This window comes from Rhinatrema bivittatum, chromosome 4 (assembly GCF_901001135.1).
Source record: "Rhinatrema bivittatum chromosome 4, aRhiBiv1.1, whole genome shotgun sequence".
Lineage (NCBI taxonomy): Eukaryota > Metazoa > Chordata > Amphibia > Gymnophiona > Rhinatrematidae > Rhinatrema > Rhinatrema bivittatum.
The window spans coordinates 428,728,507-428,744,581 of record NC_042618.1 but is presented as its reverse complement, the minus strand read 5'-3'; the positions used below and the strand labels follow the sequence as shown (position 1 = coordinate 428,744,581).

General features: G+C 42.9%; 1 protein-coding gene across 1 annotated transcript in view; it reads right to left on the bottom strand.

Annotated features, from left to right (window-relative positions):
- The window catches only part of SSUH2 (ssu-2 homolog), a 113,134-nt gene that overhangs the window by 27,712 nt on the left and 69,347 nt on the right, over window positions 1–16,075 (bottom strand). The window contains exons 4-6 of the mRNA XM_029597527.1: window positions 15,758–15,818; window positions 5,649–5,773; window positions 236–318 (exon numbers count right to left, since the gene is read on the bottom strand). Coding sequence (XP_029453387.1) covers window positions 236–318; window positions 5,649–5,773; window positions 15,758–15,818 — 269 coding nt within the window. The remainder of the gene's footprint in view (window positions 1–235; window positions 319–5,648; window positions 5,774–15,757; window positions 15,819–16,075) is intronic.

Here is a 16,075-nt window from a genome sequence, read left to right as displayed (position 1 = left end):
CTGTGATAGAGTGCGATATCCCTCCCCTCCCATGCCCTGGCTGCTTCCTTCTGACGTTCTGCATTCTGCTCAGTAGCAGAATCCTTTTCAAACTTATGTCTGACCTTCTCTGAATTTTCAAAGCTTTCATGGGATCTTCCCCAGCTGGCCAGCAGAATGTGGAGTGCCTGGGTTGCTGTCTCAGGAGCAGGGGTCCAGGTGTGTGTGAGAGACCACAGGGAGCTGGGCAGCTTACCTTCTTCGGCCACTCCCGGCACATAACCGACACTGCTTGTGCTTGTCCCTGTGTCTGGTCCCGTTGCAGGACATGCAGCGTGCCTGAAAAGGATGAGCCGAGACATGTAAGGCGTGTGGATGGAGACACTCAACCCCACAGCCAACGAGATGCCATCAGCTTCAGCAACTGCGGCAAAACCAGCTTTTTTTTCTGAACTTCCTCAGATTTAATATCGTGGTGATATTAAGTCGGAGGAACTAAGAAATAAGAATGTCTGGGAAAAAATAAAATTAAAAAAAAATTTTTAAAAAGGTGTCGGCGGTCATGTTAGGAAAAGGGCATTAATTGAACGTCCGTATTCCTAACTGGATGACAGCCACCTCCCCCGGGCACCCGCTGCCGAGGCGGCGCTAGGGGCGTGCAATTTTCCCTAATGCCCGATTGATCGCCTGCCCCCTTATCGCGCGCCGATCCACCTCTTCCCAATGCCCGATTTAAATATTAAATATTAAATCGGGCATTGGGAAGAGGTGGATCGGCGCGCGATAAGGGGGCGGGCGCTCAATCATGAGCACCGTTTAACGCATGCCGATACTGCATCAGCCTTTGTGTGAGGCGCTCAGTAACTTCCTCACATTCCATGGACGGAAAGCACGATTCCAGAATCAGCTGTCTGGAGCCGTCCAGCTGCAGAGCCTGGTTATGGTTTTACAGTGCCGGACCTCACTCCAGTACACTTATAAAGAGAATCAGACTTGGCAGGGGCTCCTGTGCCTGAGATGTGGACAGTAAACGAAGAGATCTCATCAGTAACATCCCAGTTTAGTTCTGTTATCAGGGGACTAGGTTACCAGACTCAAAGTATTTTACACAGAAATAAAGAACAAACAAAAGTAATTGCTTATGCAGAGATCTTTCTGCTGGACTAACTTAATACATTTCTTGGCTGGATTTTGAGAGTTTACACTCTCTCTCTCAGGTCCAAACACAATCAGGCCGATACTGAACGGTTCGCTCAGGTCAAGCGCAGCATTAGCCCCCGTTTGGACGCGCGTTTTCCACGAGCTATTATTACCCCTTATACAGTAATGGGTAATAGCGCGTGGAAAATGCGTGGCCAACCCCCCCGAAACTAATAGCGTGCATCACATGCAAATGCATGTTGATGAGCCTATTAGTTAGTCCCGCTCAATACAGAAAGTAAAATGCGTGGCCAAACCGCACATTTTACTTTCAGAAATTAACTCCTGCCTTTGGCAGGAGTTAATTTCGGACGGCACCAGGCAAGTGTACAGAAAAGCAGAAAAAACTGCTTTTCTGTACACCCTCCGACTTAATATCAAAGCGATATTAAGTCGGAGGCCCCAAAAATAAAAAATCTTAAAAAAAAAAAAAATCTGCCCACGACCCGCAAGTTGGAAAATGGACGCTCAATTTTGCCGGCATCCGTTTTCCGAACCTGTGGCTGTCAGTGGGTTTGACAACCGACGCCGTTAAATTAAGCGTCTGCTGTCAAACCCACTGACAGCCGCCACTTCTGCCAATAAGGAGGCGCTAGGGCCTTATTAGCGTGGGCCCTTATTTGAATACTGAATCGCGTGCCCAGGAGAGGTGCCTGGGCGCGCGTTGGGAGAGTGGGCGCTCGCATCGGAGCACTTTACTGTATCGGCCTGAATGTTTGCCAGCAGAATGCATGTTCCTGGGTCTGGTTTTTCCACACATCATACTATAAGATTTGAACATTATTATCCATTATACGCACCCTGCCTGCACCCTGGCACCGGCTGCATTTCTTCCTGCTACGCCCTTGGCATTTGTGGCACATCTGAAACAGAAAAACCATCCCGAAGTCAAATAGCTTAGCTGCCGGTCAGTCACCACATCTGTCCGTCTTGTTACTCTGGGGACCCTAGAAATAGCTTTCATCCCGCTCGTTCAGAGTTGATTGTGATGCGTGTAGCTTTACAGTGAGCGCTCAACGCGGCAGAAGTTCATACTGGAATTCACAAGCAAAGGTGCTTCCAGCAGCCTCCCCTCTCTCTGTATCTTATGCTTTTCCCTCTCTCTCTGTATCTCATACCCTCTCCCCTCCCTCCATCTTTCATGCTCCTCTCCATTCTCCTTTTTGGGTCCTTACAGGTTTTGAATCATGGTTATATTTCACTTCTCATTCATTCAGTAGAGTATGATACATTGTAAAATTAAATTTAAGAGTGCAACATCTCTCCCTACTCATTAGGACAGAGAGAATAATCAGCCTGTCACCGAGGTCAGTATGACTGTTCCTGGGATAAATGTTCCAGGGATAAATGTACCCGGAACATAGCATTTCTAATTGCATATGCTTTGTCTGGGTATAAGCATCCCATTCCCCCAGAATACTCGAAGTCTTGGGGGCTTTGCTGATGATCTGAGGGCTGTTGAGTAAAAAAAAAAAAAAAAAACTTTCCATGCTACAACATAAGTCTCTGTCACTTTTCACTGATGTGGCTCCATTACTGCAGGAGTGTGATGGACCTCACCTCCAGGGTGGCATAGGATGGCATGAATAAGGTGAAGCTAGGGTAATGCTTGGACTGGAACTTAGGAACTGTGCATGGGCAAGGCTGGAACTTAGGAACAGTGTATGGTAAGGCTTGAAATTAGGAACCGTATTGCAGGCAGGGTTGGAACATTTGGAAGAGGCTGGAGCTGGGTAGAGGTAAGGGTGAACTGGAACTCAGGAACAGACTGGAGTTGGGTAGAGATAAGAGTAAACTAGAACTTGGGATTAGATCGGAGGTGTATGAAGGTAAGAGGGAACTTGAATACCTGGAACACACCGAAGCAGTGTGAAGATAAGAGTGAACTGGAACACCTGGAACAGACTAGAGCTGTGCGGACGTAAAGGTGAATTGGAACACCTAGACAGACTGGAGCTGTGTGGAAGTAATGGTGAATTGGAACACCTAGACAGACTGGAGCTGTGCGGACGTAAAAGTGAATTGGAACACCTAGACAGACTGGAGCTGTGTGGAAGTAAGGGTGAACTGGAAGAGACTGGAGCTGCGTGGAGGTAAGGGTGAATTGGAACACCTGGAAGAGACTGGAGCTGCATGGAGGTAAGGGTGAACTGGAACACCTGGAAGAGACTGGAGCTGCATGGAGGTAAGGGTGAATTGGAACACCTGGAAGAGACTGGAGCTGCATGGAGGTAAGGGTGAACTGGAACACCCGGACAGACTGGAGCTGTGTGGAAGTAAAGGTGAATTGGAACACCTGGAAGAGACTGGAGCTGCGTGGAGGTAAGGGTGAACTGGAACACCTGGAAGAGACTGGAGCTGCGTGGAGGTAAAAGTGAACTGGAACACCTGGAAGAGACTGGAGCTGCATGGAAGTAAGGGTGAACTGGAACACCTGAAGAGACTGGAGCTGCATGGAGGTAAAGGTGAACTGGAACACCTGGAAGAGACTGGAGCTGCATGGAGGTAAAGGTGAACTGGAACACCTGGAAGAGACTGGAGCTGCATGGAGGTAAAGGTGAACTGGAACACCTGGAAGAGACTGGAGCTGCGTGGAAGTAAGGGTGAACTGGAACACCTGGAAGAGACTGGAGCTGCATGGAGGTAAAGGTGAATTGGAACACTGGACAGACTGGAGCTGTGTGAAGGTAAGGGTGAACTGGAACTCAGGAACAGACTGGGTAAGCATGGAACTGGAACAACTGGAACAGAGGCTAGGGCAAGGACAGACTAAGACAATACCCCTGAAAAAGTCATGAGAGTATCCATTGGGCACATACAAGTTGCCTCAAGCCAATTTTTGATTAAATAAAGAATCCAGTAAAATAACAAATCTGCCCTCTTCATCCTGCAGCTGATGTTCCATTTGGTAAGGAAGTGATTTGGGAATCAGTATTGCAACATTCCTCTGACATCTTGTAAAAGAAGAATAATAGCCATAGTGTGTCTCTTGCAATAAAATATTACGGGATTTTCAGGACCTTAAACATGTTTAATGATTTATTGCGCTTTATGGGTAGATGGATTCCATGTATGCTGAGTTTAGCAACATTAACCCTTGCCATAAAATCTTAAAACAAGCCAAAGCAATAATCTGCCATGGCCGACTGCACTTGCATTACATATGAAGTCTGGATGTACCCAAGTCTAGAAACCCAGAATGTCGCCCCCTATCCTTGCTATGGGGCTGCCCTCCCCATTTTGTTTATAGATTGATAAGCAAAAAATTCCCCTCCCTCACACACACTACATATATCATTACATTCAATCAGACAAACAACCTGCTTGTGCCCCATGTGGTTTTAGTGCTCATGTCCTATCTGTCAAACTCACTTAAAACTGGCAAAGAGCAAATGCTACCATCACTAACACAAAAGTGTAAAATTCAAAACCGGAAATGTAGCCAGTATCCGCAAAAAGATTGAGTATGCAGGGAGTACGTTCTAGAGCCCGCTGTAACGTTTGGCCAGCTGCATTCACCCCAAGACACAGACACACTTCGCGGCTCCAGCACTGCCATTGCTTCGTCACCACTGCCACTCTCCTTAGGCACGCGAGCGCACACATGCATGCATTATTATAGGCCCCACGGCGACAAGCTGGACGTGGCATGCTCAGTTGACGTTGGCCACCTTGGACTATTTTAATCCGCTGAACCCTTCACTCCTTGCCTCAAAAACAGATCCCCTGCCTTGCTCGCAGTGTGTGTTCCTAGTTCCCACTCGCCTTGTTCCTATGTCAGCGTTCCTTGTTCCTAATCCTGCCTGTCCTGTTCCGGATCTAGCGTGCCTTGTTCCTGGGGCAGGGCATTTGCCTTGCCTTCTGCAGTCTGCCCTGCTTTGTTCCCATCACGTCCCACCCTCTCCTCTTGCCTGCCGCCTAGGCCCAACCTCTGCTTTGGACGCAGGCTACCCTTTGCTTACTGCCTGCCCTAACCTCAGCCCGTCTCTGGAATCTCTCGCTCTAACTGCCCTCAGAGACATTCTCCTGTTGGCCCCCTGAACCCAAGGGCTCATCTTGTGGGGAACGGGGCTGGTAAAGGTGAAGCTCCAGCTTGGTCCCAGTCAAAGGCATTTCTGCCAGCCATCAGCGGGGGCCTACTAGACTGGATCAACTATACCACAGCAGAAGAGCTCACAAACATGACACCCGAATCTGTTCGGCTTCCCGCCATAACAGGAAGTCCCCAATCTGGTTTTTCTATGTCTGTATTCCCTAATAAATACTGCAGTAGCATCTCACAACTCATAGAGACTTTGCACCAGTTACACATAGCATGATGTGAAGAGCTCTATAAGAACAGGATGATCCCCCAGGGAAGAGAGAGCCATACTATTAACCAAAGAGGAGAGACACCAGCAGCAAGACGGCCGTTCTGTTACCTCCACCAGTGAGGAGAGACACCAGCAATGAGACAGCTGCACCATTACCTTTACTTGTGAGGAGTGAGGAACTTGCAATCTCCTGGTATTTTCCTGAAACATATTTGGAGCTGAGACCTGAACATCCCATGGCTGTGGCCAGGCTCCATCCTCAGGCCCATCGATTAACTGACCTGCAGTGAGAAAAAAATCTCAGCATAGCAATGAATGGCAAATCCACACCCCACCACCAACACACACACACAACCACCACTACTCATGACTTGGCCTAGATTACAATTTGTATTAAAGAAAGCTGGACATTTTAAAAGAAAAAAAAGTCTACAGGAATACAGTACAGCAATGAACAATCTGAGATAAGTGACTGTTGCCTCATGAGTTTTCAATGCAGAAAAAAGAAACAAAAAGATAAAATCTCATACAGCTATACTGAGTTTGAACTAGTACATGATTATATTTGGTGATTTTTAGCCAAATATATGTGGTGGTTCTTCATCCTGTATGATACCAGTAGTAGAGATGATTTACTGTTTCTAAAGGAAACTATAAGAAGAGAATGTTTAATCAGCTCGGTTGTAGCAGTACCCTGGTCGGCCACCAGATGGCCCTAGATCCTTTATCAAGAAACACAGCTTGGTGAGATTTCCACTCCTTTTCGGTCCCTCTCAACCTGGAGGGCTTTGATTGGTTGTCTCGGGGTACTTAATGAGGTGATCAGTGAGTTCAGGTGTAGCCATTTTCAGTTAGCCTGTGGAGAGGCAAGAGCTCTTTTCGTTCCCAGGAGGTTCCCCTCAGTACACTCCCTATCTGAGGGGTCCTGGCCTAAATTTGGAAGAGAGAGAAATGTTTGCCAGATTCCTTTTTGTATTTTCTTTCTGGGGAAAACCATTATCTCCTTTCAAGGGACCAGGGGCTGAAGACCTGTGAACCATCCCTCTACTCCCCAGGGGAGCACTACCTAGCGTGGGACTTATCCTGTTTTGAGATTGGGACTGTTTTATTTATTTATTTATAGATTTTCTATACCGGGGTACGTAAGTAACATCACCTCGGTTTACATTCAAACAGTAATTCAGCATTGCGCTTTACAATATAACATAGTAACTGAACAAATACAATACAATGTATAACTTTGTATTAATAGAATATAAGCAATATATGAGAGACTGTGGAAATTAGGAAGAGTAGTTGAGGTTCAAATCATTAATAGTAGGCTTTTTTAAACAACCATGTTTTAAGGTTTTGTTTAAATTTTTTGTGACAAAGTTCTTGGCGTAATTCAGAGGGCATAGTGTTCCAAATTGTTGATCCAGCAATGATGAAAGATCGTTCTTTTGTACTAGAGAGTTTAGTCAGATTGGGTGCTGGAATCTTTAATTTAGCTAAGTTTTGGGATCTCGTTGGGCGGGAAGATGTTTTGAATTGTAGTTGATCTGTGAACCAGTGCATATCTCTATTTTGAATGGCTTTATGTATCAGCGTCTTAGATTTATAGATTATCCTGTGAGCCACGGGTAGCCAGTGCAAAGACTGAAGAGCTGGAGTGATGTGATCATGGTGGCTTGTGTCGGTGATAATGCTGTTTAATGTTTAATGTTGTTTAAACCTTGAACCCTTTTGGAGAAGGCAATCCCCTGGACCCAAAGGACAAGGGCTGGAGACCTGTGAGCCTTTTTCTACTTCCTAGAAGAGGCAGGCACCAGTGACAGCATAACATCAGCTACAGAGAGATTCTTGAAAATAAGAAGGTATTCCCATTTTGTTGGTGGGGAGGATTCCTGAACCACCCTACTTACTGCGAATCAGGGCTGGGACAGCCAGTTTCCTGTCCTCCATAAACTTTTCCTCCAGAGCCCACTGAAATCAGGAAGAAGGACCATGTAGGCCCCCCCCCCCCCCCCCCATAGGATCTCCACCTCAAGGGACCAGAACACCAGCTGGATGACCAGGAATGAACATCTGCAACCAAGGTAGGATTTTTCTGTGCTAAAGGGGATCCCACCTCCGTAAGATTTCCCTGTAGCACTGAGACAGTTTATAGAGTAAAAGTGGTAAAGTAGAAAGGACACCTATCCAGAAAAGAGAGACATCTGTAAACAGCACAGCTGTACTTTCACCTGTTGGATAAACTGGACTTTGAATTAACTTTAAAAGAATCAGTAAACTTTTATTTTAATGCCCAGCACCTTGTCCTGCCTGTTTAATCCAAGAACAGCATTAAAGTTATTAAGGAAAAAGGAGCCAGACACACCACCACCTGGGCCACAAGCTTCAGCTTCTCTTTTGGGTTCTTAGTCCAAACTCATGGCCTCCAGCAAATCACTTTACTCAAATTGGAGAATAAACTCTTAGGAGTTTGGCTGCATGATGATTTTCACTGCACTCAGTATGCATGAAAAATCTCAGACCAAATTCAAACAGCAACAAATGTAATTAACCCAGAAAATCACCTTCTCTTCCATAACAACAAGGCTCCTAGGGAAATTAACTTACTACCAGAATGTTGCAAAAAATAAAATAAAATAAAATTGTGAAAGTAGGGAGGTTAAAAAAAAAAGTTTTTTTTAGTTTTACTTTAAAAAGAAGAATACTTTTCTTTTTTATCAATGGAAATTTATGATTTTCAAATATACAAATTAGTGGAGAAACCTGAGACATAGGCCTCACTGATAAGACAGGGAGAATCTCATATAATCTGGGACTCGTGTCACAATCCCACCCTCCCACTGACTCCCTGTGTGACCCTGTGCCTCAGATTTACCTCCGTGCCATTCTCAGGCACAGAGGTAAATCAAGAAATATAATATTAACAACAATGTTCCTCTTTCTGCTAATCTGGTAGCCAAATATTCCTGCCCAGAAGTGGCTGCATGGATGTTTCAGAAATATTGTAATTGTTAAATTCACTGGGATTTTGTTTGGATAAAAGACACTATGAGGTTGATCTTAAAAACATACGTGCGTGCGAACAAAAGTACACCGGATTTTATAAGATACGTGCGTAGCCGCGCGTATCTTATAAAATCCGGGGTCGGCGCGCGGAAGGCTGTGCAAAATCGGCAGCCTGCGTGCGCCAAGCCGCACAGACTGCCTCCGTTCCCTCCGAGGCCGCCCCCGAACCATCACCACGCCCCCGGACCCGCCCCGGACCGCCCCCTGACCCCAGACACGCCCCCACAGACACGACCCTCCCGCCCCTTTTATGAAGCCCCGGGACTTGCGCGCGTCCCGGGGCTTTGCGCGCGCCGGCGGCCTATGCAAAATAGGTGCGCCGGCGTGCAGGGCTTTTAAAATCTAGCCCTATGTAAATAAATTCTAGTTGTTATTTTTATTGGACTAGATATGAAGGGCTGCAGGCATGAGAAGGCTTCATTGTACAAGCTGATGGCCTCTTGCCATATATTCAACCTATTTCTAAAATTTGAAACTTATTTAATATTGCTATTCTTTTAACAACAAATTATTATAGCTTTGGAATTTGACATAATAAAGTAGCCCCTTCCCCCGCGCCCAATTTTACAGAAGGCGTAGACACAACTCCTTTTACAGAGGAGAATGTATAGGAAGAGCTAGGAAAATTGAAAGTGGACAAAGCCCATAGGACTGGGTGAGATACACCCCAGGATACTGAGGGAGCCCAGAGATGTCCTGGAGGGTTTGCTGAAAGACTTGTTCAATAAATCCCTGGAAACGGGAGTGGTGCTGCGAGATTGGAGAAGAGTGGTGGTGGTCCTGCTTCCTAAGGGTGGTAGCAGAGAGGAGGCTGGAAACTATTGGCTGGTTAGCCTCACCTCTGTGGTAGGAAAATGAATGGAGATCCTGCTGAAGGAAAGGATAGTGAACTATGTACAATCCGGTAAGTTGCTGGACCCAAGGCAGCATGGATTCACCAGGGGAAGGTCCTGTCAGACAAATCTGGTTGATATTTTTGATTGGGTAACTAGAGAATTGGATCGAGGAAGAGCGCTCTGTGTGATACATTTGGATTTCAGCAAAGACAAAAGAACTTAAAATTCAAGAAGCAGCTAAAAATTACCCCATCTCCCTGGAAGTACGAGATCTAGGAATATTCATAGCTTACGAGTTCTCAATGAAAACTTGCATTAAAAAAAATCATAAGGGTTGGCTATTTTAAATTAAATATCCTTAAAAGATTAAAACCTCTTCTATTCCCAAAAGATTTTAGAACTGTTTTACAGGCACTTGTCTTGTCAAGATTAGACTACTGCAATTCACTATTTTTAGGCCTACCAGCAAATGTCACAAGACCACTGCAACTTCTGCAGAACTCAGCTGCTAGACTTTTGACAGGAACTAGAAGATCTGAGCATATCACTCCTATATTGAAAGAACTTCACTGGCTGCCGGTCAAGTACAGGGCCTGGCATAAAATCTTGTCCCTAATTCACAAAACGCTCTACAATGAAAAAATTGAATGGTTAACTTCATCACTTCATTTCCATATCCCCTCAAGAATTACTAGATCAACAGGAACAGGGATGTTGCCAATTCCTTCCCCTAAAATTGTGCATCTAAATAATGTAAGAGAAAGAACTATCTCTATTGCTGGACCCCAACTATGGAACTCTTTACCACAAGAATTACGATTGGAAGCAGACATTAAATTATTCAAAAAGGGCATCAAAACATGGCTATTCAAACAAGCCTTCCAAGAGCTGTTAACTTAATGATTTCAAACTACTGATTTTACACCAAGGTAATGTATATTTTTTATTATATTATCTCTTCTCTTACTATACTGCCTCTCTAATTGTTTAAATTTTATGATTATTTTAACTTACTATTTTTTTACTATTTTATTTATTTACATTACAAAACTATGTATCTATCTACTTCCTTTCTTCTTTTTGAAATGCAAATATTTTTAAATGAATATTTGTTAACTACTATAAACCAATTTGATATGCTCACATGAAAAATCGGTATATAAAAATTATTAATTAAATAAATAAATACTGTCCCGCATAGGAGGCTTGTGAATAAAATGAGTAGCTTGGGAGTGAGCACCAAGGTGGTGGTGTGGATTACAAACTGGGTGACCAATAGGGGAGAGAGTGTAATAGTAAATGGAACCTACTCTAAAGAGAGAGCCATGTTAAGTGGATTGCCACAGGGATCAGTAATGGGACTGGTTCTATTCAATTTCTTTGTGAGCAACAGTGCGGAAGGGATAGAAGGAAAAGTTTGTCTGTTTGCGGATGATACTAAGATCTGCAACAGGTTGGACACATCTGAAAGAGTAGAGAGAATGAAAAGTGATTTAAGAAAGCTCGAAGAGTGGGCTGAAGATTTGGCAGCTGGGATTCAATGCCAAGAATTGCAGAGTCATGCATCGGGGATGTGGTAATCCAAAAACGTTGTATGCAATGCAATGGTAGGTGAAAGAATGATGTGCACAGACCAAGAGAGGGATTTTGGGGTGATAGTGTCTGGCGATCTGAGGATGGCGAAACAATATGACAAGATGATACTATAAAGCCAGAAGAATGCTGGGCTGCACAGAGAGAGGAATAATCAGTAAGAAAAAGGAAATGATAATGCCCTTGTACCAGGTCCTTGGTGAGGCTTCACCTTGAATACTATGTTCAGTTCTAAAACCCTTATCTGACAGGGACAGAGAAAGGACAGAGGCGGTACAGGGAAGGGCAATGAGAATGGTGAGGGGTCAGACTTATGAGGATAGGCTGAAGGATCTGAATATGTATATCCTGGAAGAGAGGTGGTGCAGGGGAGATAGGATACAGACCTTCAGTTACTTGAAAGGTTTTAATGATGCACAAATGTCAAACATTTTCTGTTGGAAAGAAATCAATAGAACTAGGGGATCACAAAATGAAACTCCAGGTAGGATGACTCAGAACCAACATCAGAACATAACAATAACCAATTTACATTAACCGGTTGAAGTCCTTTCATGATTTTGTAGACCTCTATCATATTCCCCCTCAGCCTTCTCTTCTATAAGCGGAACAGCCCTAACTTCCTTGGCCTTTTCTCATAGGACAGGTGGTCCATGCCATTTATCATTTTGGTTGCCCTTCTCTGCACTTTCTCCAGTGCAACTATATCTTTTTTGAAATGCAGTGACCAGAATTGCACACAGTATTCAAGTTCCATAAGAACATGCCATACTGGGTCAGACCAAGGGTCCTTCAAGCCCAGCATCCTGTTTCCAACAGTGGCCAATCCAAGCTATAAGAACCTGGCAAGTACCCAAAAACTAAGTCTATTCCATGCTACTGATGCTAGTAATAGCAGTGGCTATTTTCTAAGTAAACTTGATTAATAGCAGGTAATGAACTTCTCCTCCAAGAACTTATCCAAACCTTTTTTAAACCCAGCTACACTAACTGCATTAACCACATCCCCTGGCAACAAATTCCAGAGTTTAATTGTACGTTGAGTGAAAAAGAACTTAAATGTTTTAAATGTGCCACTTGCTAACTTCATGGAGTGCCCCCCTGGTCCTTCTATTATCCAAAAGAGTAAATAACAGATTCACATTTACCTGTTATAGACCTTTCATGATTTTAAACACCTCTATCATATCCCCCCTCAGCCGTCTCTTCTCCAAGCTGTAAAGTCCTAACCTCTTCAGTTTTTCCTCGTAGGGGAGCTGTTCCATTCCCTTTATCATTTTTGTCATCCTTCTCTCCATTGTTTTATTTGCCATTCCCTTTTTAATAATTCCTAACATTGTTTGCTTTTTTTGACTGCTGCAGCACACTGAGTCGATGATTTTAATGTATTATCCACTATGATGCCAAGACCTTTCATGAGTGGTATCTCCTAAGATAGAACCTAACATTGTGTAACTACAGCAAGGGTTATTTTTCCCTATATGCATCACTTTCCATTTGTCCATGTTAAGTTTCATCTAACATTTGGAAGCCCAATCTTCCAGTCTTGCAAGGTTCTCCTGCAATTTATCACAATCCTCTTGAGATTTCATTAGTCTGCATAATTTTGTGTCATCCACAAATTTGATCACCTTACTCGTTGTTACTCTTTCCAGATCATTTATAAATATATTAAAAAGCACCAATCCTAGTACAGATCCCTGAGGCACTCCACTGTTTACCTTTTTCCAATGTGAAGATTGACCATTTAATCATACTCTGTTTCCTGTCTTTTAACCAGCTTGCTATCAATAAAAGGACATCACCTCCTATCCCATGACTCTTTAGTTTTCTTAGAAGCTTCTCATCAGTAAAAATATTGCTAACAGTAATTTTTTTATGGGTTTTACAGTTGCTTAATTTTTTATTGTAAATATTACTACCCTTATCATAAGGCTTGGGAATAACTACACGGATTACCCTTAAGAGAAACTTGGGGGTAACCTGCACTGTGCAGCAGATTTTATCATAAGAAGCTTGCTGGACAGACTGGATGGACCATTTGTTTTTTTCTGCCATCATTATGTTACCTTTCAAATCAATACATGTACCTCGCAAACACTATGCTCCTTGGTATTCCCCTGAGTTAAAAAAAAAAAATGAAGCAAAATTTAAGACAACTGGAACGCCGATGGCAAAAAATTCCTATACCACCATGGAAAACAGCATATTGATCTTACTTACATTTGTACAGAAAACACATTGATGAGACTAAAAACAATTACTCATCCAAAATACATTACACTGGTAATGACTTCTGTTTTGTTCAATATCATTAAAACATTAACCACTACTAAGAAGAATATAACACATTAAGCTACTACTGAACATTGTGATGATCAGGCTAAATTTATTCTGGGAAAAATATCCACAATAAACAATAGTTTTTCCCATCTCCCACTACCAATAATTCCCCTTCTACCAACTCTGAATCTAACTGGAGTTCCTTTGCAGTGGTAACTGCAGATACTATACACTTAATCCTGACCAAAATGAAATCCTCATCAAGCCCACATAACCCATGCCCAACTATTATATTGAAATCTGCCAAAGACAACATCTCACAATACATAACTGACACTATTAATCTATCCCTATCCTTAAGGAAATGACCACCACTTTTAAAGCAAGCTTCAGTGACCCCCATTTTAAAAAAGACTTAAGCCGACACCTCCAACATGTCAGACTATCAGCCAATCTTGTCCCTCTTATCACTAACCAAAGTAATTGAATCAGTAATCCTTCATCAATTATCCAACTTCATCAATGACAACTTCATATGCAGCCCTCATAAACATGGATTCAGGAAGGGCTTTAGCACAAAACACTTTTACCATCAACCTTTGACACGATAATTCTTGGATTTGACTCAAATACAGATTATATAATGGTACTTTTAGACATAACGGCTACATTCGATACACTAGATCATGAAATTCTCCTCAAACAACTGCACTCTGTTGGTATCTCAAAAATCGTTCTAAGATGGTTCAACTTCTACCTATCAGAAAGATCATTACAAGTTGGGATAGATTCTTTTTGTTCCAGCTGGCATGCAATGTCCTCTGGCATTCACCAAAGATCAGCACTTTCCACTATCCTCTTCAATATATAACTAGCCCCCTTTTGCTAAGTTTTTTCATGCCTGGGAATAAATTGTAACATCCACATCGATGATATATAGTTTTTTGTGCCTTACAATTTATCATGGTCCCTAGCTCTGGTTTCCTTATGCCTTAGCACTGTTAATTGTTGACTGACTCATCATCGAGTAAAATTAAATGTTGCAAAAACAGAAATATTACTTCTTACAACTCATAAATCTTTTCCCCCTCACATTCCATCTACACTTAACTTTCAAAGACACTGCATTTTTAATTGGACAAAAAGCCAAAAATCTAGGTGTTACTTTAGACTCCGGTCTCTCCATGAAACAAACCAGCTCCATGACAGCAAAAGCATCTTTTTATAAACTTCATCTGCTAAAACGACTAAAACCCCTCCTTGAACCACAAGACTTGCATTTGATTTTACAATCCCTGATTTTTAACAACATCGACTATTGCAATTCATTATACCTTGGATTACCAGCTTATCAATTACATCCACTTCAAGCAGTACAAAATAGAGCAACTCAACTACTTATCAGTGAAAACTACATGATCATATTTCACCCATTCTATAAACTCTCCACTGGCTTCCAGTCATCTTTAGGATACAATACAAAGTTATAATGTTATTTTATAAATTGTTTCAAAATGAATCATCAATATGGCTAAATACCGTTCTCCGACTTTACAAGCCTACCAGACAGGTACACTCTTCCACAAGATTCTTTTAAAAAATCTCCAGTCCAAAACTGGCCAGACTAGATATCACCAGGCAGCGTGCTGTGTCAGGAGCAGGTCCGTACCTATGGAATGCAATGCCTGACGTTCTACGAGCTGTGTCCTCTACTATGAACTTTAAGGAGGCTTTAAAAAGGAATCTTTTATCCACCACCTTTATCTAATTATTATTATCCAGAGTATGGTTTAGTTAGCTGCCCTGCTAGCTATTGTCATCTTTTACTATGATTGTACCTCACTGCCTTATGTTTATTTTAAATTATTTCTGCTTGGTTTTTGTTAGCTGCCTCATACTCTACAAGAGTGCGGGATATAAACTTTTAAAAATAAATTAAAAAAAAGTAATTCCAATAGTTTCTCACCAAAAAGCTTTTCAAAAATAGCAATAAATGGCATGCCAGGTCTTCTCCTCTGCTGTTATCTGGGGCAAAGGCCAGAAAAATCTCCAGGGCTCAGCCCTTCAAGATACTGAGGATTTGCCCTTTTCTCAGGAAACTGGTCCAAAATGACCAAAAATTCAACAATCTGCCAAACAACTCCTCTCTACAAAACTCCTCGCTCCTTGGGTACAATCCACCAGGGAAGCAGAAAGCCCCCCTCTGATCAATCTTCTTAGGAAGGAAGGGAAAAAAAACCCCTGTTTACATGTTTGGGGTGGGGGGGGGGAGGGGAATTAATATCCCTGACTCACAGTTCACAAAAAGGTGGGGATAAAGCAAGGGGATGACCCTAAAAAATGCAAAGCCCCCCCCCCCCCAAATATACTGGAAACAGGGCAATTTAAAGTAGCAGGTGCTACACCAAAATAATAGAAGAACTGTAATGCATAAACAATCCACCCAGGCGTGACTCAGACATACAGAGCTACCAAGATTCCCATATTACTCACTAGTGTAAGGTTGGAACATCCATTCACAGGACCTGTGCTCACTGAAGGTCTCCAGTCGATACTGGAAAACAGGAGTAAGGAACATTAAACTCAGCCACAGACCAATCAAAGATACAGCAGTTTTCTGCTGAGGCCTGTACTGGGGAAAATGGGGCTATGTGAGGTCCACGTGCTGCCCGCCTTCACTGCATTGAATGTTGCTTTGACAGATGGAAAAATATGACAAAATGCTATCAAGGATTGATGGGAGGCCCAGCTGAGCACGTGGTCATCCTTGTCATGAATGAGAACTTCCCCTTGCCCGCGCCCTTCAAACTC